At 36.5% G+C, this 22,832-nt stretch overlaps 1 protein-coding gene across 2 annotated transcripts in view; it reads left to right on the plus strand.

Moving 5' to 3' along the window:
- LOC150110586 (DNA (cytosine-5)-methyltransferase PliMCI-like) overlaps positions 1–22,832 on the plus strand; it is a 678,915-nt gene that overhangs the window by 525,395 nt on the left and 130,688 nt on the right. For both annotated transcript variants that reach the window (XM_090399829.1, XM_090399828.1), the window contains exon 28: positions 4,722–4,853. In XM_090399829.1, coding sequence (XP_090255955.1) covers positions 4,722–4,853 — 132 coding nt within the window. The remainder of the gene's footprint in view (positions 1–4,721; positions 4,854–22,832) is intronic.

Here is a 22,832-nt window from a genome sequence, read left to right on the forward strand (position 1 = left end):
TTTAAGAACTCTATTATACGTAACATAATAAAGGACTTTGTGGCATGCAGTGCTTGCGGCATGTATTCGTCCCGGGAGTTGGATATGTAGCGGGTGAGAGAAAGGGAATGCGTATATGTGCAAAATGTAGGCAATGGGGGGGAATTCAATGAATTGGATATGTAGATAACTGACTTAGTTGCGTCAGGGATGGGAAATGAATGTCAGGAGACGAGTAGTGTGATAGGAGAGAATGGCGAGCAAAATATGAATGAGAAAATAAGAGTTCAGGAGTGTGGAAGGCTTGAATGACTGTGAAGTTTTTGGAGATGGTCTTGATTGGGAGAATGAATGGCGAGTAAGAGTGACTAACTTGCAGAGAGGGATACATGAGCTGAAAGATAGGTGGAATGTCTTCTGAACGAGATGAGAAGTATGAAAGACGAGATTAGAAGAATGGAAGAGATGAATGCAAGGCGAATCAGAGTAATGATAGAAGAGGAGAGAATAGAAACAGTAGGAGATTGGGAATGATAGAAGAGGAGAGAATAGAAACAGTAGGAGAGAGGTATGGGAATACTAGAAGAGTAGAAAATAGGAGCAGTTGAAGAGAGGGAGTGAGAGAGACTTATGGGAATGATAGAGGAGAGTAGAATGGAAGCAGTCAGAGAGAGGAAATCAGGAGAATGCAAGGGAGTGCTGGAACCAGGGATAGAGTGATGCCAGGACAGCAGGTAAGTAGGGGTTGGGGGAAGAGAGTGAGGGATGCAGGTTAGCAATCAAGGAACAGAGTGGTAATACTCGATATGTGGTGTGTGCACACCTCTGGCATCCTGATATCCCAAGATATTAGGATGCCAGAGGTGTGTTTACCTGGAGCAATAGAATGACTTGAGAGGCAATGTAAATCGGGCGGTGAGAGATCTGAGATTCTTGCTTGAGGTTGTGCAAAAGAAAATGCAGATGGGAAAGATTGTGTGTGTGTGTTGCCCAAGTATGATAGTGATGAGCTGAGCAGTAGAGCAGTAATAATGAATAACATAAGAGCCAGAATGCGTCAGAAGAGAGGATTAGAATATGTGGATGCTTGGAGGGCATTAGAGGACAGAAGGGTATGCGAGAGACTGTCTGCATTTGAATGATGAAGGACGAAGGCATCTGGAGAGAATGCTGTTTTCTGAACGAGCGTGTCAATGCAGGGAAACTAGAATTCCCAGGGTGGATGGTTGCAGGGGGTGACCTCTTTTGGGAATGGGTGCTTGAGGGAAGGAGGACATCAGATACTGAGTCCAGTGGGGTCGACGGGGGACATCTGAAATAAAGAAGATGAATTGGTGGTACTGATAGCATCAGCCTGGCCAAAAATTGTTGGGATCACTAAGACATGGTTCACAGAAGAGGATATAATAACAGGAATAGAAGTAGCAGGGTACAGCATTTTTCGGCAGGATAGGAAGGGAAAGCGTGATGGTGGAGTACTTAGGATAAGTGATGACTTATGTCCTTTAAGAGTGGAGGCTTTGGAAGGCAATGACACTAATGGTTTTGAAAGCATATGGTGTGAGGTAGAAGTGGCCAAGACAGGATATTTAGTGGTGTGTTGCTACAAACCAGTGAGCACAGAGGGTGGGGAGCAGGAGATGTTTAGGCAGTTAAGCTTGGCAAGTGCAAGAAGAATGATTGTTATGGGAGATTTTAACTACAGCAGTATAAATTAGGGAGAGGAATACGCATGTAGTAATAAGGGAATGGAATTTCCAGAATTCTTGAGGGACAAATGTCTTAGGCAACATGTAATAGAGAGAACAAGAGGTTCAAGAGTTTTGGATTTGGTCATAGTGTCAGAAGAGCTGATAATAAGTGAGGTGACATCTCTCCCACCAGTTGAAGAGAGAGTGACATGTGGTTTTGACTTGGAAGATGAATAGACATGCAGGTGTATCGAAGAGAAGGAAACGTATGTGGAATTATAAGGCAGGTGATTATAATAGTCTGAGGTATCAAGTAGGTGCAGTTCCATGGAGTGCAGAATTGGAAGGCCAGGATATCATACCAGGAATAGTAAGCTGTATTCCATGAGTGAAGAAGCAGACAGAATTTGGTGTAAAGTGGATGACAAACAATATCAAACAGGAACTGCAGTTGAAAAAGTGATTATGGAAGAGATATAAGGAGAGAGGTGAAGGGGAGATACATGAAGAATATAAGACGCAGGCCAGTATGGTGAGGAAGGCGAAACTGGAATATGAGAAGAGATTTGCACTAAGATCCAAAGAAAATCCCAGGGAATTTTTTTAGCTATGTGGCCAGAGGAGGAGAAATGATTGTGGAAGAATGACATTTCTAGATAAAAATGGGAATAGAGTGACTGATGCAGAGGACATAGTGGAATTGATCAATGAGCACTTTATTGGAGTATTTCATCCTGGAGAAGGTTTTAATACTAGAGGCATAGGGCAGGTTCAGGGTTTAGAGGTGCAAGGAGAAAGTGTGTTCCAAATACTGAGTACTCTGGATACTAGTAAAGCTGTGGGACTGGATGGTATTTCACCATGGGTTTTGAGAGAATGTGCTACAGCTCCGTTGACCTGGCTTTTCCATGAAAGTGTGGCTACAGGAAAGGTACCCAAGGAATGGAAAAGTAAGGTAAGATTGTGCTGCTGCACAAGGGTGGTAGCAGGCTGGAAGTGACTAATTATAGTCCAGTTTGTGTGTCATCTGTAGTTGTTAAGGTCTTGGAGAAATTAGTAAGGGACTATATACAGCGTTGGGCAGATGAGAGTAATGTTATCTATGAGAATCAACATGGATTTGTTAAGAGGTGTTCTTGCTTTAGTAATATGATTGCCTTTAAGAGCAGTTGATGAAGGAGGGGCATATACTGCAATTGTTTTGGATTTTGCAAAGGCGTTTGACACGGTGACACGTGATAAGCTGATATTTAAGTTGCAGCACATAGGTTTGAATGTCGGGTTAATCAAATGGATTCAGGATTGGCTGTCTGATAGGTATCAGAGAGTTGTGTATGGTGGGGCAGTATCAAGGAAGCAGAAGGTTACAAGTGGGGTTCTACAGGGCTCAGTACTGGGACCTGTGTTCAACCTTTATATCAATGGCATTGTCATTGGATTGCAAGGGGATATTCAGTTGTTTGTGGATGATATGAAGCTGCGAAGGGTTATCAATAATAGTGCAGATGTGGCAGCCCTGCAAGAGGATTTGAATAAACTAGACAGGTGGGCAAATGAATGGGGATGTCAAAATGCAGCAAAATGTAAAGTCTTGAAGTTTGGGATCCATCGATGGGAGGAGGTATATTGGAGGAAGTAAAGGGAGACAAGAGATCTGGAGGTGATAATTGATAGAAAACTGAAATTCAGGGAGCATGTTGCAGAGGTGGTGAAGGTAACCCAATGGATTGCTGCAATACTGAGAAGTATTATTACTATTTTACTCCGAATTGTATCTTGACCTTTAAAAGCTATTGTTTTTAATTTTTCTGTTGAGAATATCATTCCAAAATCTTCAGCTATTTAATTAATATTTAATTGCTTTCTGATTATTATCTTCACAATCTGTAATTCTTACCTGGTTATCAGCAAACAAAAAAAAAAAAAGTTTAAATTTGCATTAGAGGATACTTTAATGCCTTGGTAGTTTTTACTATTCCATTTTATTATTATTTTTTAAGTAAATATTAAATTAAGTTGCAGATAGGGGATATCCTTTGCAAACTCTTTGGTTTATTTCTTCCTAAAATGATAGTTCAGATTTCATTCTTCATACATGATAAATAATAGATCTAAGAATGCTATTTACTTCCTCATTAATTGTAGCCTTTAAAATGGTAATATTACTTTTATTTTAGTAAGTAATTAACTAGTGGTGCCTATTTTCTACATCTAAAGAAGATTTTGATGTTTGATTTTTTTTCTTATTTAAAATAATCTGATTGGTTTCCATCCTCTTGCTGACCAAGTAAATTTATGTATATTTTTATGTTTATCGAAGGAATTCATTACATTATTATATACTGCAAAATTGGTTAATTTTCATTCTTCCAATTTCTGCATTTATGTCTCCTCCTAATATCAGTAATTTTAGTTTACTTTATTATGAATTGTTCATAGAATTTATTATTATCAACTTCTCTTCCCTCTTCTAGAGCATATATTCCATTACTGTTTAATATTATTCTTGATACAATGTTGACACAGATATCTTGATAAAAAGTTGCTCTTTAAATAATACATAGTGGCTTGAAACTGACTTTCACAGTTCAGTTTCAGCTTAGTGAAGAAACTTGCTACACTATCATATAATTTGAGGAAATAATTATTATTCTGCTTTTGCCATGGTCGTGGAGATAAAACAAATGGGCCTATATAAAAGTGTTTCTCCTGTAGTGATTTTCATAAAATAAATTCATACATTTCAGAGATTTTTGTGTACATGAATTTATGTGGAATTTTTCAGTGTGTAATTTGAATCCAAGAGACATCAATTGTAAATACCTGTATATGGAATCTGATTCTAAACTCTACATGTTAGTTATAAATGTATATTTCTATTTGATTCTTATTGATAAAAAATATCATTTAATGTTATTTTACAATTGAACTGAATAATGTCTCTTATCTGTTACATTAAGTGCACAATTTGTGAATTTTATGTGCTATACAATTTAATATTTTTTAAAATAAGTTTACATAATTATATTAAAATATAAAATTTCTTTTCAGGGAAAGGAGACTAATGATAAAGGGCAGAAATTACCACTTAAAGGTGATGTAGAATTGCTTTGTGGTGGACCTCCTTGCCAAGGATTTAGTGGCATGAATCGCTTTAATTCAAGACAATATTCACTATTTAAGGTCAGTATATCATATTAACTGTGATGCTCAGTTTCTTCAGTAAAGTAATGTATTTCTGATCCTCTCAGATATATGTACATATTCACCTAATCAATAAGAAGGTTAATATACGATACATTTGTATTAATTAAGGCTGAACTTCCATTTCCTCACCTTTACCAATTCATATTACTTAACTGTGACAGATCATGTCACATTTAGGTAATATGGCTTCATATAAATCTTATTAATGCTCTGATAAGACAGTTAGTGATGCCTGCATAATCTGCATAATTTCCAGACCAGGTCACTTTGTTTTGCAGGATGAAAAATTATGGGCTGGGGGATGGAAAAGAAATGTTGGGTTTGGGAGGAAAAAGGTATGTGTGATAGTTCCATTGTACAAGGGTGGTGCAAAAACTGATATGTCTAACTACCGACTTACCGGTATCTCTGGTGTGGTAGTGAAGATTTTAGAGATGTGGCTAAGAACTCGCATACAGAAATAGGTAGACAAACAAGCTATGCTCTGCAAGAAGCAGCACGAGTTTACTAAAAGAAGGTCATGTTTTAGCAATTTACTCATATATTATAACAATGTTATGGCTGAGTTGGACAAAGAGAGTGGATACACTATGATAATATTGGATTTTGCTAAGGTATTTGATAGGATATCATAAAAGGCTGTCGCATAAACTGGAGAATATGGGTATATTAAAGATACCAAGTAATTTTAAACCTGGTTTTACTCCATTTCCCAAGTAAACAAACAGACTAAAAGTCAAGTTTGCGCCTGCAATTGATGCAAGTCTAACTGATCCCACAGGTAGTGCAGGACCAGGGCAACTCGTGGCAAAGGTGGAACAAGCTCTGAAACAAGAAAACAAGAAACTCCACGAGTTGCCCTGGTCCTGCACTACCTGTGGGATCAGTTAGACTTGCATCAATTGCAGGCGCAAACTTGACTTTTAGTCTGTTTGTTTACTTGGGAAATGGAGTAAAACCAGGTTTAAAATTACTTGGTATCTTTAATATATTTATACCCAAGGTAAAAATACTTCCTACATGGAGAATATGGGATTGGAATATAAACTCTTGACTTGCATCAGTGGAAGGTTGACATACAGATATCAAAAAGTGGTATACAGTTGGTGTGAATGTGCCAGATTTAAGATGACCAGGTGTACCCCAGGGTTCAGTCCTTGGGCCATTGTTGTTCAATCTATACATTATGAAGGGTCTAACAGGAGATGTGCAATTGTTTGCTGATGATTCAAAGATAGGGATGCCACTGATATCCAGTATTTACAGAATGATTTGAATAGGCTGATAATTTGAGGCAAACGAAAATGACTGTCAGTTTAATGTTAGTAAGTGTAAAGTTATGCACTTCGGCTTGATGACATTTCCAGTGGCATATTATATTAATGGGATTATGCTGCAAGAAACTGTTGAGGCTAGGGATCCTGGCATAATAGTGGATAAGAATTTGTAGTTCAGAGGTCACATAACAAAAGTTACAAATACAACTCAGAGGATAATTGTGATGTTGAAGCAAACCTTGGCACGTAAGGATAAGGAGAACATTTTGCTCTCTTTATAAGGCCTTGATAAGATCGTATCTAGATTATTGTGTGCAGATTTGGTCTCCTCTGTTCTAAGGGAATAAAGAAGCTGTTGAAAGGTTCAAAGAAGAGTTACAAAGATTATACTTGGATTATAGGATTTAGATTATGAGGATAGATTGTATGTGGATTAGTCTGGTTATAAGGAGAAAGAGGGATGATATGATAGAGGTCTATAAACTTTTGAATGGGTGTTATAGGATATCATCTGATGAAATTTTTCATTATAAGGAAGGTATGGAGAGAACAGAGGGCATCCATGTTCTTGCTCCAATAAACCATAAACCAACCAATGAGCCAAACCTCATCAGGGTATACAGATATCTACTGATGCATTTTGCACATCACCTACTCAAAGGCTTTATGTTGAAGCAAATGAACTAGCTCTATCATGTAGAGCTACCTGAGCTCTACGTTTGGTATGTAGAGCTACCTGAGGAAGCTCTACATACCAAATGGAGAAAAAATACAGTAGTATTTTTTCTCCATTTGGTAGGTTCAGTATTACACATGTTAAATTGCCCTACATCCTTTTAAATGCATATTAAAGAGATTATGAAAGCTACTGGCATGAATGTTTATATCATTATCCCCACTAGCATAACTCCATTTCTATATGATTGGTTTGTACTACTACCTGCAACCTCTCAGCTTATGAACTACTGAAGTCTCTTACTCCACCATTTGTCTTCTGCAATTGTTTAATGCACTCAAGGCAGCCCACTTTGATTCCTTGCCCATTCATACTGATGGTTCAAGATCTGAGATCTTTGTTGGCTGTAAGAGAAAACTGTTTCCTGACATTACTATCTTCAACCAGATCTCACTTGATTGCAATAATTACACAGCAGAATTTCATCCAATTCAAACTTGCACTTATGTCTATAAAAGAAAACTGCTACCACCAACTCTTTGAGGTCTCAGCTGTTATACAAAATGACGACCCTTAATTTTAATATTTGGTTTTCTTGATTCCCAGCCACAATGGATTTAAAGGAAATGTGACTGCATATAGAGCTGCTAGGTCAGCTCATACTATTCTCACATACTGTTTGCAGTATGTTATACAGACTGCTTTCTGTTTATATGATCAGAGCTAACTTCCCAATGGCAGTCATCATAGTAGGAAGAACTTCTTCCTACAAAAGGGTCTCAAAACAAATTGCATGAGATTAAGTCTGAAATTAAGTTTTGGCAGTCTATTCAATTTACAGTAGCAACAGAAAAGAAAAAGTTGTTCTTGTTGGGCTCTTCGCTTATCTTAACACTCTTATTTACTGAGGACTGATGACCCCCTGTGTATGAGAAATGCAACACATCTTACTGTTTGTCATATTCTGGTAGAGTTGCAGCACTTCATGTGAGAAAGGAATGAAATTTTTACTTATCTCACCAAGCCATATATACTTGGGCAGTTCTATCACTCTCCGAGAAAATGCATGGCATTTTTAACTTGTTACAAAGAATTCATTTATACATACACATTTGATTGTAAATTCCATTTGTATGTAGTTAATGCATTAACTACATTAATTAAGTTAATGCTTATCCTAATTTTTTGTATATTACATACAGTGGTATCTCGCTAATGCGAACTAATAAAAACCGTGATCGTTCAGAGTAGCGAAAAGTTCGGATTAGCGAATTTTCTCCCAAGAGACAACAATAACTAGCTTTTAAGACAAAAATAATCAGGTTCTAATGGTACATCAATTTAATTCTGTAAATAAATGAAGTAACTGAAAAAAAAATGCTACTGTACTGTAATATAAAAATTAAAAAATAATACAGTATACAAGTTTATTTTAGAAAAAAAATTAGTTTGTGTGTACCTGTATTGTGAAGGATTCTGATTTAATAAAATTGCATAGTTCTGTACATAACTTAATTTGCATACAAAAAAAAAAAAAAATTCACAAAATAACACCAAAAAAAAAGTTTTTGATTTCTTTGTAAAAAAAGTCACTTGTTTTCTTTTGCTTCTTGGAAGCTAAACTTTTTTCGAATGCTTCTTCTCGGAGCTGCATTAGCAATAAAATTTTGTGGAATGGCATATCATTCTGCTTAACACATTCTATACACACATTAAAATTGTCAACTGTCTCTCCATGTTTTACTTTTTTTTTTTTCTTCGAGTTCTTTACCGTCATCATCGTCTTCTAATTCATTCTGTAGCGTCATATTTATAATTTCAGCATATGATTTGATTTCGAATTCACTTTCGGTTCTACCTGTTTTCCATTCCTTAATATCTGTTTTGAAATTTCAACATTTCGATTTATAATTCTAACCAAATTATGCACGTTTTGAATTTCCACTTTTTGTGTATCACCGTAGTTATCTTCGTAAATTCTAGAAGGCCGAAGTTTTATCCATGACTCTCGACAGCGTGATTCATGCCGACAATATAGTACGTACTGTACAGTATAAAAAAGCAAATGTGAACACACAATAAATCAAAATAGGCCTACAGTGTAACCGTACAATCGACAGTATGAAAAAAACTGTACTGTAATAATAATAAAATAAATAATAATGGTTAAAATAATAATTATTAAATAAAAATAATAATACGTAATAAAACTTTTTTTTTCTTTCAAACCACAGTTCGGATTACTGGAGGGTTCGGACTAAAGAGGTTCAGATTAGCGAGATACTACTGTATTATGATTTAACTTATCTCTTTATTACTTTTGATTAGTAATTTGTGTACTGTCCAACCACAAATATGAGACCCTCAGCTGGCAGTGTGCCAAGAAGAGTCAATTTATGTTGAAGGGAAGAAAGGAATAAGGCGATATACGAATTCTTACCATCACTAGAAATCGCATGCTTTATATGTAAAATTTTACAACTGTTGTACAAGCAAAATAGTTACCACTTTAAAAATTAGAATTTTCATAAAAGAATAGCTAATTTTCTGGTGTATAAGAATAAACACTCATCTCATGAAATGCATTGGTTACCCTATTATCAGAATGGATTCGCCTTCTTCTGACATGCGCAGAAGTGTCAAGGGGTCTCGCATCTGTGGGTGCAATCTTTGATATGACCAGTGTGACCATATTGATGTCCTTGCACCAATAAACCATAAATCATCAAATCAATCCTTCATTCTGTGTACTTCTGTTGTTTTTGGAACTCTCCTCGAAATACTGTTTTCCTGGTTGATTACAACACCTTCCTCTTCAAGAAATAAACCGAATTCCTTTCTTCTCTTTAACCACATGCCCACACATGGCACTGTCTTGGCATAATTATTGATACCTCTTGTGTCTGGGACTATTAAAAAGTAATTCTAGCAATGTATTTGACCTAAGATAAGGTCTCTCCAATCAGAGAGTATCATTGCTCAATGAAATATGAAGGTTCCACATTATTTTTGCAATGAAATAAATTATAATGTGAGCAGTAACTTGTTTTATGTGTGATGCTAAATGAATGCAGTGTTTGTTATTAATAAAAGAAATCATATATTTATTAGCACAACCTAACTGAAAATCATAATTAAAGAAGCTGGTTTTAAGCAGAATTTGCTGGCATATTATAGCTGATGTATTTGCTTTGCTTATAGTTGTATATAATCTGCATAGAGGGACTGTTATAATTGCAAAAAATTTTTCAAATATAAAAGCAAGCTGTCTGAACTTATTTCATAGTTGATTACAGATGAACATCTAGCCTCCCTTCCCCAGTCTAATGATAAATCCAGCTAGGAGAGATGCAGACCTAATGCAGATTTTACATTTATCTACCTGAAGAAAAACCAAAACTATGAAAATTGTTGGAACATTAAAAAAAACTATAAAATAAGTAAAATAGTTCACTATTTAGGCACAGTTTTTTGTGAAGATGGCAAATTAAATTTTGAAATAGACAACAGAATAAGCAAATGTATTATGGTGGAGGAACCAGTTGAATAAATTTATAATGAATAAGAGAAAAATTTGCCAAAACACGAAACTAGAATTATATAAGACAGTGTTCAAGTCAGTTTTAAGTTATAGATTTGAGAGTATGGTTTTAAAAAAATAAACCAGATAAAGACTAGAGACCATAGATATGAGAGTTCTGAGTAAAATTAGGAAAATTGTTGTTAGGAAATAAATAATTTAAACTTAATCATGTAATGCTGTTGTACTGGCCTGAACACCCTTTGAGAGTACATATCAGGAAATGGATGATGATGATGATCTACTTGAATTTCTCTTACCCCTCTCCACTCTTGCAATATCCTGAAACTTTTCTTTTTTTTAAAGCAAGTTTCTTTCAAGATACAACATAGAGGATATCACTCCTCTTGATAACACAGAGGACAGTCATATGCAGTCTTCCTCATACACAGAATGAACTCCCTTCAAAAATGCCCTGCCTCTTGTTCTTTGGCACTGCAGAGGTACAAATTGGAATGACCGTCAGAACTTCTGCTCCTCCTTTCCATGGTCAGATTACTGCAAGTGTTTGGGTCAGATCTTCTCACTGATATGAAAGCCTTCATTCTCAATTATGTTCAAAATTGTTGTGCATTTCTTTTTAGCCTTGGTTCAAGAAAGGAGTACCAAAGCATTCAAAGAAGAAACTCAACTTGCCACAGATGATTAACAACAACTCCAGCTTCATACCTATTCTGTGCTGAAGCAGTAAATAAAACAAACCAGCCATCAGCAATCCAAATCTTCATAATGCCAGTAGTAAAAAAAATATTCACCCTCCTCTCCATATGAATCTGTGCCTTCTAGTCTCACAATTGGACTTCTGTTTGCTGACCTCCTGATATCACTCCTCTCTGACTGCTGAATATGTGGCCTAGGCAAAGTGCTTTCTGCCATAACAGAAACTGAGCACAATGGCCTCCTGCGGTTTTCCTGAAAAAAAAAAAAAAAGCATCAGAACAAAACAACTAACACTAAAAAGTGTTCTTGTATACCGATGGCATCTCTCCAATTTTACTATTGTTCTCCTGCTAAGTTATACTTCTTTACACAGCTGGTGTAAGTAAGAATACATCCAACCTGTTCCAAAAATGGGCAAAAAATTTTTTTTCTGTAGTCAAACTACTGACTAGAAGAATGGACAAAGTCATCAACATTCAACTTTTTCACCTTGAGGCCAACTGGTGTTTTTGTCATTTCTTATTTGTGTGTGTGTGTGTCTAATCGAAGATGGTTACCTCTCTTTCAGCATCTTCACCAATGCTGTATGAGCACTCTGTTCTCTCTGTTATCCTCTTTTTCTTATATATAAATGACCTGTTTGCAATCGCCACTATTCCTGTCTGCAGTTTTGCTGATGATAATACATTCCATTCATCCTATTCATTTGACAAACATGCAGTGCTCAGCTATCCCAAGCTTCAAGATCATCTTAACCAATGCCTTAAACATTGATTTCCATATCATCCTTTAATGGGGCAAGGATAATCTTGTCATCTTTGATGCCACCAAAACACAGTCTTTCCTTTTTGTTTACAAAGGGATCTCAGCCTGGCTTCCCTTATCCTCCACAATACACAAATCAGCAGACTGGATCAGATCCAAGATGAATGACATTTACCTCCAGCCTACTTGTCATAAGCAGATCACATTACTAGCTTCCTCAGCCTCTTAAAAAAAAAGAAGAAAAAAAAAGAGGCATTATTTTCTTTTCTATATTGGCTATCCAGCTATCTGCCTCTTCTTAGAATACTATTCATGTGTTTGTGGTGGTGATGGTGCGTGCCCTACTTCATTCCTAAAAATTTCCTATATTGTCCTGAGGAGAGGAGTTTTTCTCATGAATGTCCTCCCCTCAATGACCTGCTTCAGCCTCTATCTCATAGGCATTTTGTCGGCTCTGTGTCTTTTATTCAGGTACTTATATGATCATGGCTTCACTAAACTGGCATTCCATCATTCCTTCACTTTGTTTTGTGGGAAAACAAGAGCAGTGACTGCCCAACATTCCTTATTGGTACAACTACAAAGGCCCCAAACCTGCTCCTCTCTTCCTCTTTTATTCCATCTACTCATTCTCTGTAATACTTCCACATGAAGTGAGCCCTTATAACAGCTGCAACCTGCATCTCCTCAAGAAAAATATGAACAAACATCTCTCCTAGTTCTTGCCTGTATCCAACACATGTCATTGATGTGCTGTAGGTTATTCTTCTTCTTGTGTATGGGATAGGATTTGGAGAAAACCTTGAATATTATTCTGATATGCGAGTTTGAATAATTATGTTTTTGGATCACGTTGGTTACAAATTGCCAAACTCTGAAAGGCTGTAAAATATTATACATTTCATTTTTTTAGCATGAAAGTATGCAGGGGGTTAGATCATTTGGGAGGGAAGCCTACTTAGAGACCAAATATGGTACTTTTTTTTAAGCCACCTCAGGCCTCCATTATAATAGAAGGGTGATGGTCCATCACAGTAGACAGCAAAAATTGTCTACCACCTAATACTTTCACATACATCCATACTATTGTGGGATTTAAACCTACAGCTTGTTGGTTGGAGAGTGGAGAACAATATACTCTCATCTCACAGGCTGCAAAAGTTTTGATTTTCTGAACATAATGATCACACTATAAGGGAATGTATCACATAAAGGATTCTGAACTGGGGTATAGCAGAAGAATTGTAAGCAAAAGTAAAGAAGTCAGTAGGAATTGAAGGAAGAGTGCAGTTGGAGCTCTTTGTTGTCATATGTGAAACCTATAGGACAACATATATAGTTAATTGCTTCTTTAGGCTAGAGAAGCAAAAGGAGATGTAAGGGGCATTCATAGGAAATCAGAATGAGTACAAGTAATCATTATGGGAGACTTTAATTGTGGAGGTATAAATTGGAATTGGGAAAAGAAATGGAATTTATGCAGTGATTGGAGAAAGTGAACTTGCAGTCTTTTTCTGATAAATGGCAAAGTATGTTGAATTTTTTTGATTAACCACGCTATCAGCCAAGGCATATATATACGTCCAAGTTATCATGGATGAGAAATGCATGTTAAAATTGTAATACCATTGATATTACATTGAAATATATGATGGACACAAAGCATATGAGGATGTGTATTTGATCCATAATGGCCGGTAAGATGGTTAAGAAGGGTTGCATGTGGAACTACAAAGCTTGAAGCAGTGTGTATCATGACATAAAAACTATAGGCAGGACAGAGATTTGTCTGTCCTGCCTGAGAAATAGTCAATGGGTATTTAATGAAAGTGGTATAGGATTATATTCTCAGTGTCAGGAGGATAGGTCTGATGAGTATTAAAGATCCTGTTTACTGATGAACTTCATCAGTAAATAGGATCTGCTGTGAGTGATTTATAAAGAGAAAGTCCAACAGGCTTGTAAAAAATACATTGCATATGGAAGAAAGATGATTAGCATGTGAGAAAAGAAAATCCCAAAGCAATCTTTCACTATGTGATGAGTAAAAGGAATGATAATTGTGGGAGGATAACTTTAATGAATGCCAGTTGTAAGGAGGTGACAAAAGTCAGAAATCTCAGTTTGAATACAGCCATAAAATCAGATGATGAATGAACTTTTTGCAGGAATTTCTACTTTGACTGCTGTTACTTAATTTAGGTATCATTGTTATTGTGAAATTGGCATTAGGTCTGATATCAAAATTGGAAATGCTAATCTCAGCTCTTGCAAATCTGCAGGATTCGTAATAGTTTTATTTATTCGTAATCCAAGATTCCTTAACTAAATTAAATAACTGCTATAACAGATTTGATAAGAAAATCAACAATAAAAAGACAGACTATGAAAATAGGCAGGAACACTGAAAAATATCAGCTACACCCTGCCTATGGAACATTTAGAATGTTTCAGCTATTTTGGCACAATTTTTAGTGAAGATGTCAAATTAAATATGAAACAGATAGCAAAATAAGCAAAGCTGGTATGGTAAAGAAATTTATGTGGAAGAAGAGAGAAATTATTCAAACCTAAAGTAGTTGTATACAACACAGTTTTCAAACCAATTTTAAATATACAGTGGATTCTGTATAATTAGGCCACATCAGGAATAGCATAATTTGGCTCTCTTAAGCAAAGTTGCATGTCAAAAGTTTAAAAGGTGTATGTATATAAGACAAAATACAAGTTTAGACAGTTTGAATACAGGTTTAAACAAGTCTTTTGTTTGGTGTTTAGCAAAATTACTGACTTATAAATATTTGCCATAAAAGTAATTAATTTACATATATATTAAACATGCATGCAGTTCTTAACAGTTAATGATTTGGTAGGAATTAATTGAGGATAGCTTGTCAGTTTTTTATCTAGAATTAAGTGCCTAGCATCCTGAGTAGTCACCTGTTCAAGCTCAGGATTGTCATCTTCATTCTTTTTTCTTCTAATGTCCTCTGATGTTTTGCTTCAATTTCCTCTTCAAAATCTTCATTTTCATTACAGTATTGAACACAATCATTAATAGATGCAAATGCTTTGTAGTTTCTGATGTGGTTTACATTTATTAGGGTGTCATTATTGTCCATATCTGGCATATCCATGATTGGATGTTTAAAACCACAGTGAGCAAAATTGTTTTGGTAACAGTCCTTTGTTGCTTATTCCTCACCAACCATTGGTCATAAACAGTACTGCTTATAAAAGATTAACTTTTGCTTAGACTTCCATAGCAATGGTCAAGAGCCAATAATTTATTTTCTTTATAATTCCATCTCCAAACTCATAGTTCTTAAAAAATTTTAAGTATAATCTTACCATTTTTGTTAGCATGGTACTGAACTGTTCTCTGTTCTAATCCCTTTAAAATATCAAGGCCTGGCTCTTTTTCCAGTAACTTACAGCTTGCATTTATGAGTTCGTGACATATTTACACAGCATAAACTGATACATGATCTACTGTTTTCATTGATTGAAACAGTGCAGTGTGTTTTTAAGACAGGAAACCATTCCATGTGGCACAATAAAATAGCCTTGTTTCCTCAGTAATGCAAGTGGCATCAGCACTAAATTTTTCTAACACTCCATGTAGAGGTTACTGGCTGGTGCAATTAAACAGCAACATAATTAAATAATTATTTTAATTTCTCGACATTTCAACCTTCATATTAAGGTCATCATCTGGAGTATACACATATGTATGCAGAGACAAACTAAATTACCTTTTACATAGTATGCTGAAGAGACAATGATTTGATCAATGTCTCTGCATACACATATGTATGCAGAGACAAACTAAATTACCTTTTACATAGTATGCTGAAGAGACAATGATTTGATCAACTGTTATTCTACTGGCCTAACCTCTAATGAAAATAAAATAAAATTACAATAAATAAATGACACAGTTTTTTATTTTATTAAATAGAATATGACTACATCAGAGTCATATTCTATTTAATACAACATCAGAGAAAAATTAGGACATCATTTTTATTGTAACAAAATTATCTATATGAAGCAGTGCAAATGATGTCCTAATTTAACATTACAATTGTTATATTAGATATAGGATCCTGGATTACCTATGGTTCTGTTTAAAATTAACTCTTTAAGGAGAAAAGTTAAGTGGGTAGAATATGTGCATTCGATATGTTTGGGATTTTTAGACCATCATTATTGTTAAGATTAGGGTGATTGATAAGAATCTTGCAGGCCTCCTTAAATTTATGTTCATACCATGTTTTGGTGTGATGTAAACAACTGGTGCTTTTCCAGTCAATTCTATGTAAAGTGTTCTGGGCATGATCAGAAAGACTAGCTTGACCATAGTTATTATATTTAATGTGTTGTTTATGTTCCTTTCTTCTGATAGGAATTGTGCATCCTGTTTCTGTTATATAGGACAAATTACAGGTGCAGTGAATATGGTATACTCCAGGGTGGGCCAGTGGAGGGAGTTGATCCTTGGATGAGTTGAGTAAGTTCTTTAATTTTTCAGGAGGTTTAAAAAAGATGGCTTTATAGTTCTATTTTTCTAGTATTCTGTTTATTTTGTCTGATATCCCTTTAATGTAGGGAATGGTTACAGTTTTATTGTAGTCTTGTTAAATTTGTTTTTAAGTGAGGTCTTGTAAGAATTTTGTTAATAGTATTTTGGCTGCAACCATTTTTAGGATGGTATTGCTGGTATTTCCTCATGGGCTCACTTTAGTGAGTACCGGCATGGCAAACCCAATGTACCTGATGCTGGACCATGCCTTACTTCATGTAATATACATCTGTTATATTATCTGTAGACTGGTCCCTCCCCTTCTTTCTTCTCTTCTTGCTCCTTACCCCCCAATGCTATTAGAATATTTGAGGGCTAGGAGTGAATCTTTCCTATCTTGCTATGTCATTTCGCCTATTGCCACCTATTGTTGCGGACAAGGTAGCCCCAATAGGTGCTGGTCTCCCAAGCCCGGATAAATGCCAAGGGTTGACCTCAGGAAGGGCACCTGGTCGTAAAACTTCACTGCCAACTCTAGCTGTGATCAAATGAGTCAAAAAGAAAGTGATACAAGGGCTAGGACATACCCCCTTAAGCGACGCGCAGCCACATCACCCTGCAGTTGTGAGAAGTGGACAATGGCTACTGCATCAAGGGCAGGTGCGGTTAAAGAAGCGAGCCCAGCAGGTGGAGAGAATGTTGGAAGCATGACTGGAAGGGGAAGAGAGGTGGCAGACATGAAGAGGAAGTTCGACATTTTATGCGTGCAGGAGACAAGGTGGAATGGGGAAAAAGGCAAAGGAACTAGGAGACGGGTATAAATTGTTCTACTCTGGAGTGAATAAAGAGGGAAGAAATGGTGTCGGAATTGTGTGTGTGTGGCAGAAGAAGGTCGAAGTACTGGAAGTGGGTAGGAGGAATGACAGGATCATGCGAATGAAACTGGGTCGTGGAGAAGAGCAACTGGTCGTCTTATGTGTGTACGCCCCACAAGTCGGCTGTGCAGCAAAAGAGAAAGAGGAATTCTGGAACATTCTGGAACATGCTAGATGAAGAAATGAGGGAATTGGAAGAAAACGAGATGGTGATTGTCGGAGGAGACTTGAATGGATACACAGGGAGACAGAATATGTACTGTGAAAGGGTGCATGGTGGCCATGTAGTGGGAATGGTGAATTAGGAAGGAGAGAGGATTTTGGACTTTGCAGTAGCATTTGATCTGGCAAATGTGAACTCCTTTTTCTGTAAGAGGGAAGAGCATTTATATAACATTTGGAAGTGGCAACAACAATTCACAGATTGACTACATTTTGACTAGAAGAAAACATCTTAATGCAGTAACAAATTGTAAGGTAATTCCAACAGGTCAAGTGGTGCAGCAACACTGGCTGCTGTGCTCATACTTTAAAATAAAGTCAAAAATAAGAAGCTTTGGAAGTCATGGGAGGAAAACAATTAAGTGGTTTCGCTTAGAAGAAGAGAGTGTGAGGAGCCATTTTAGAGAAAAGGTGTTAGAGAGGATTTTGGATCGATTAGAAAGTGTACAGGATTGGTGGAGACATAATTCAAAAGAAATTCTAAGCTGTGCAATTGAGGTGCTTGGTGAAACATCCGGAAAGATTAGAGAGCAGAAGGAGGGTTGGTGGTGGAATAATAATGTACAAGAAGCAGTGATGGCTAAGAGGAAGGCAAAACAGAAGTGGGATGAGTCGAGAGTGGAAGAGGACAGAGAGTAAAAGCGAGAAGCCAAGAGAGTTGTTGCGAAGGCCATGGCATATCAAGAACTTATGATCAATTAGAAACAAAGGAAGGACAGAGAAAGATTTATCGATTGGCAAAATGTAGAAATAAGGCATCAAAGGACATCATACATGTGAGGCAGATCAAAGACTCTGAGGGAAGGGTATTAAGGGGGGGATGTGGATATAAGAAACAGATGGAGAATATACTTTGAAGGGCTTTTGAATGAAGAAAATGCAAGGACTCACAGAGAAGATGAGGAGCCTTATGAGGGATGGTGCAGAACATTAGTAGAGTGGAAGTGAAGGAGGACATAAAGAGGATGAATGGAAAATCAGTGGGCCCTGACAAGATCCCAGTGGAGGCATGGAAGGCACTGGATGATGCACATCCAGAGGAATAAAGTTGATGTCCCACACAATGAAAATCCTAGAGAGAGTTCTTGATGGAAGACTGAGGAAGGAAGTGGAGATTGCAAAGGAGCAATTTGGCTTCATGCCTGGTTGATCGATCACAGATACTATCTTTGGGTTACGGCAGATGATGGAAAAGTTTCGAGAGAAGCAGAAGGAGCTACATCTGGTATTTATTGATCTGGAGAAAGCGTATGATAGAGTACCAAGGCAATAAGTCTGGAGGTGTCTGAGGGAGAAGAAGGTGTAAAATTGCAGCATTGTAAAAATATGTAAATTTGTTTAATTATTATTATTAAGTCTTCTTATTATAGTCTTATTAAATCTTTTTTTAAAACTTGTTAATCTTTGTCTGCTGCACCATTGTATAAACTATGATATTATACTTCGAAACTTATCTTGAAAATTTCACTTTACTTAATTTATAACTCTTTATCTTTAATCTTAACAGTTTATCTTTTATCTAAACAGTCGTATTTCCAAGTACATAATCTATTGCTTGATTTAATTTCTTAACCTTCAATCCTCTCACTCCACTTAATTCTACCCTTTGTCTCAAGGCCACAAATATTATTGTTCACGTGTGCAAAACCTGCAGAATTAAGAGAATGCCTCAGGCTGGAGCCAATCTTGTCTAAACAACTGGTGTTTTTCTAAATTGAAATTGAAATATTGATATTTGATATCTAGCTGCACCACAAATTCGTGGATAGGATAGGATTGTCATTCCGAAGAAAAATACTCAGTTAATCACGGAACCATCCTCTCATACTTACAATTAAATCCAGCAACGTTAAACTTCTTTTCTACAGTCTTGGCTATTCAAGTACACACAGAACATGAACAGGCAAATTATTTAAACAAGAAAACAATTTATTCATAATCGAAGAAATGTACAAAAAGTCAATACTAAAAACTCGAGTAAATCAGGTTTGATACTTCAAAAGCAACTCATAAATACAATCGCAATTACTCCTCTTATGTAAACAATTCTAGTAAGACCACATGTTTATGATAATACGTTTGTTAATACTTAGTCACACTTAGGTCAATCTCACTTAAACAAATGCAGGCTTAGCAAATAATAATATTAAGCACACAATAAATCACTTTAAATTCTGCTAAGTTTTCTCTCACATATAACTGAACATGACAATTCAAAGGTTAGATAAATGCCTATAGTCCTTAAGTATCTTCACAAATCACAGTCACAAAATTCTGTCTCTAGTAAAACAGTATAAAGATTTACTTTGAATAAGTTGTCTGGTTCTCTGATATATTCTTGAAATCAGTTTTTTCTATTACCTTCTGATTTTGGTAACGCGTATGGGTACCTTCTCCAGGATTTGTGGGATTTGCTCTTACTATTTGCGAACGTCAGGAACTTGGCGGCATGAAAATCCGGTATCTACTTACTTCTAAAAACAACTCAAATTAGTTGTCTCACACTTCTGGCTGGAATGCAATGCTCTGATCTTGAGCCAGGGCAGCCTCTGTTGCCGTAGCTGCTCAACTCTCGCTGACCGTGGTGACCTCGCTAAAACCGTCCCCCAACTCACCCTTCTGTCGCTAAAACCCCCTTTTTATGTGGCTCCGTTGACCTTGGGTTCTCCTACTTATTAATCCCCTGGGTTCTCCTACTTATTAATCCCCTGGGTATTACGTGATTCTGCACCTGCCATCTTTTTCCATTGTTGCATTAAGGCGGAAAACCCCCGTGCATGTTTGACCTTCGTGATTCTAATTGCCCTAGATCATAAGTTAATAAGATAATCCATCTGGAAATATCTTTGTCTGGAGGTTTTTGTGACAAATTAATTCACATTTAACTTTGTTATTTTACAAAACTTTGGCAGTTATGCTATTTAACATTACACAAGAATTTTATTTCCTTATTACTAAACTATAAAATTTTTGCTAATTCATCACAAGTAATTTGAATGGCATTTCATTTACCAGTAAAATCGGTATATAAAACATTTTTATATAAAAATCCTCTTATACACGATTTTACAAGAAAAAATTTGAAAAAAGTTTTCAAACTTCCTGCATGTTTTCTGGAGAGAATTTGACTACAATCTTGTTTATTTCTTTCTTTTGAATTTCTCTTGGATCTAAGTTGTACCTCATTTCACTATGTGCTTTATTCATATGATTATTCCTATTTTCTTTGCTGTTTTTTAATGTTTCGCACCTACTAAAATCTACATTAAATTCACACATAAAACTTGCACAGTCAACAAGTGTGCAGCTTTTGTAGCAATAGCTAAATTCCATCCTAACAAATCACTTATAGCCTTTCTAAGCATGAAAAAAAACAGGAAGTTTGCATAATTAAATTGCCGCTGAGGTTGTATATTAACTTCATGTTTTCTGGGACTCTTCCACCTCGGTCTGTTATAGGAACTTCTAGATCTATTGATTTTTCTCAATGAAGTTTACTCCGATTGTTCTCTGACTATCCTCCCCTAATTTTTGTACTGTTTCACCTTGGTCATTTACTATTTTGACACTAGATATGTGATAGGTCTCAGATTGATTATTCACTTCAGAAATTGAAGCTATTGCAGAATCAATCTGGTTATTTCTAGAAACTTTACTTCCTCCGTCAGTTTGTCTGTCATTACTTTTACTTTGCCTTCTCTCTTCATGTGACTTCTTAATCCTATCTCTAAAATTATGGTTCCCTCCTCTGGACCGTTTATTACCCATTAGGAATATCTCATTTCTAGAGAACTTCTACCTCTCTAGAAAGTTAGTTCCTAAAATTATCTGAAGGTGTGGGCGAGATGTCCTAGGGAGGACCAACAACTCTTGCCAAACACGCATATTAAACTCAGGTAAGTATAATTTTACTCTAACTTTCTTGGTCGCATAAACTTCGGATGTCGATATCCCCGATAATCTGATCGGTATCCTTAGATTAGAAATTCCTCGCCATGTACGGGACTTTATTTCTTGAAAATAATCTGCTGTTATGACAGAGGCCTGGGAACCAGTATCTAATAATACGTCACAATGTGATCCTTGTATTATCATTTTCGACTTTCTTTGTTTGTCGTGATTCCATTGTCCTCTCTTCCATGGTTTGCTTTCATAATTATGAGGAGTATGCCCAAACTTCGACTCATATCTGTTTTTTCTATTTGAGGGTCTTTTGTTACTAAAACAGTTGTGAGCTATGTGTCCAATCTTATTGCAACTAAAACATCTGAGAGGTTCACTTCTGTCTCCTTGTTCATGATTCCTCTCTGATTTAGGTAGAGATACTTCAGAGGTCTTTGCTGTTACTGCCGCTAACTGCTGTATAACACCATCAGAACGGTCTGTCATCGGCTGTTGTAGACGTTCGACCTCCTGTCTAATTATCTCATGTGACCTCTCTATTTGAGGTATAGATGATTCCGAGGTCCTTTCTGTTACTGTTGCCAGCTGTTTTAGTACAGCCTCAAAACAGTCCATTGAGGGCTGTTGTAACCTTTCAACCTCCTGTTTTATTATAGAACATATTTCTGTTAGCCCTACTTGTTTTGGGATGTTTAATTCATTTTCAGTCACTTGATTAATGTTGACTGACCTTTCTCCCTCACTGTCCTTTCGATCTTTAGTAGTCTTGCTCTTACATGTGCTTGTTTCTCTTTCAGTCTTATTTTCGTATGCGGAATTATGTGCCTCTTTAATCATGTTAATACTGCTGTTAGTAGATGCAGGACAATTGTGTCCAAGCATCTGTTCTTTCTCCTTCACAGCAAGAAAACATTCCTCAAGTTTCGTGATTTTCTTCTTATAGGCGGTCTCTTTTAATTCTTGTTTCACCCCCAGCCTAAACTGGTGAAATACTGCCCAGTCGAGGTGAGGTTTATCCTCATTAGAGACACTCAGACTGTTGACAATTGTAAGCAATTTATTGTAATACTCAGTAATAGTCTTTTTCTTTATCAGCACATCTCTGCAATTTCCAGTACATACAGGATATGTACAGCATGTGAAGACAAGAGTTCGGACCTACCTAGGAGAGACGGAAAGTTTTCCAGTGACAGTTGACTTGCATCGAGTCAGCATTAAGTCCGTTCCTGTTTAATATTGTGATGGAGGTGGTGAGAGAAGACACGCTTTAGACTGTTGTATCAAGATGATATCGTGCTGCTTGCAGAATCAAGAGAAGAAGTGGCAGCTAAACTGGAAAGTTGGAGGAAAGTACTGGAAGAGAGAGGTATGAGACTGAGCAGAAGTAAGACGGAGTTTATGTGTTGCAAAGTGGATGGCAGCCAGGAGACAGATCTGGAGCTGGAAGGAAATGTCATCAGGAAGGTCAGTGA

The sequence above is a fragment of the Typopeltis vanoorti genome, chromosome 1 (genome assembly GCF_054136105.1).
Source record: "Typopeltis vanoorti isolate ZY-2024b chromosome 1, IOZ_Tvanoo_1.0, whole genome shotgun sequence".
NCBI lineage: Eukaryota > Metazoa > Arthropoda > Arachnida > Uropygi > Thelyphonidae > Typopeltis > Typopeltis vanoorti.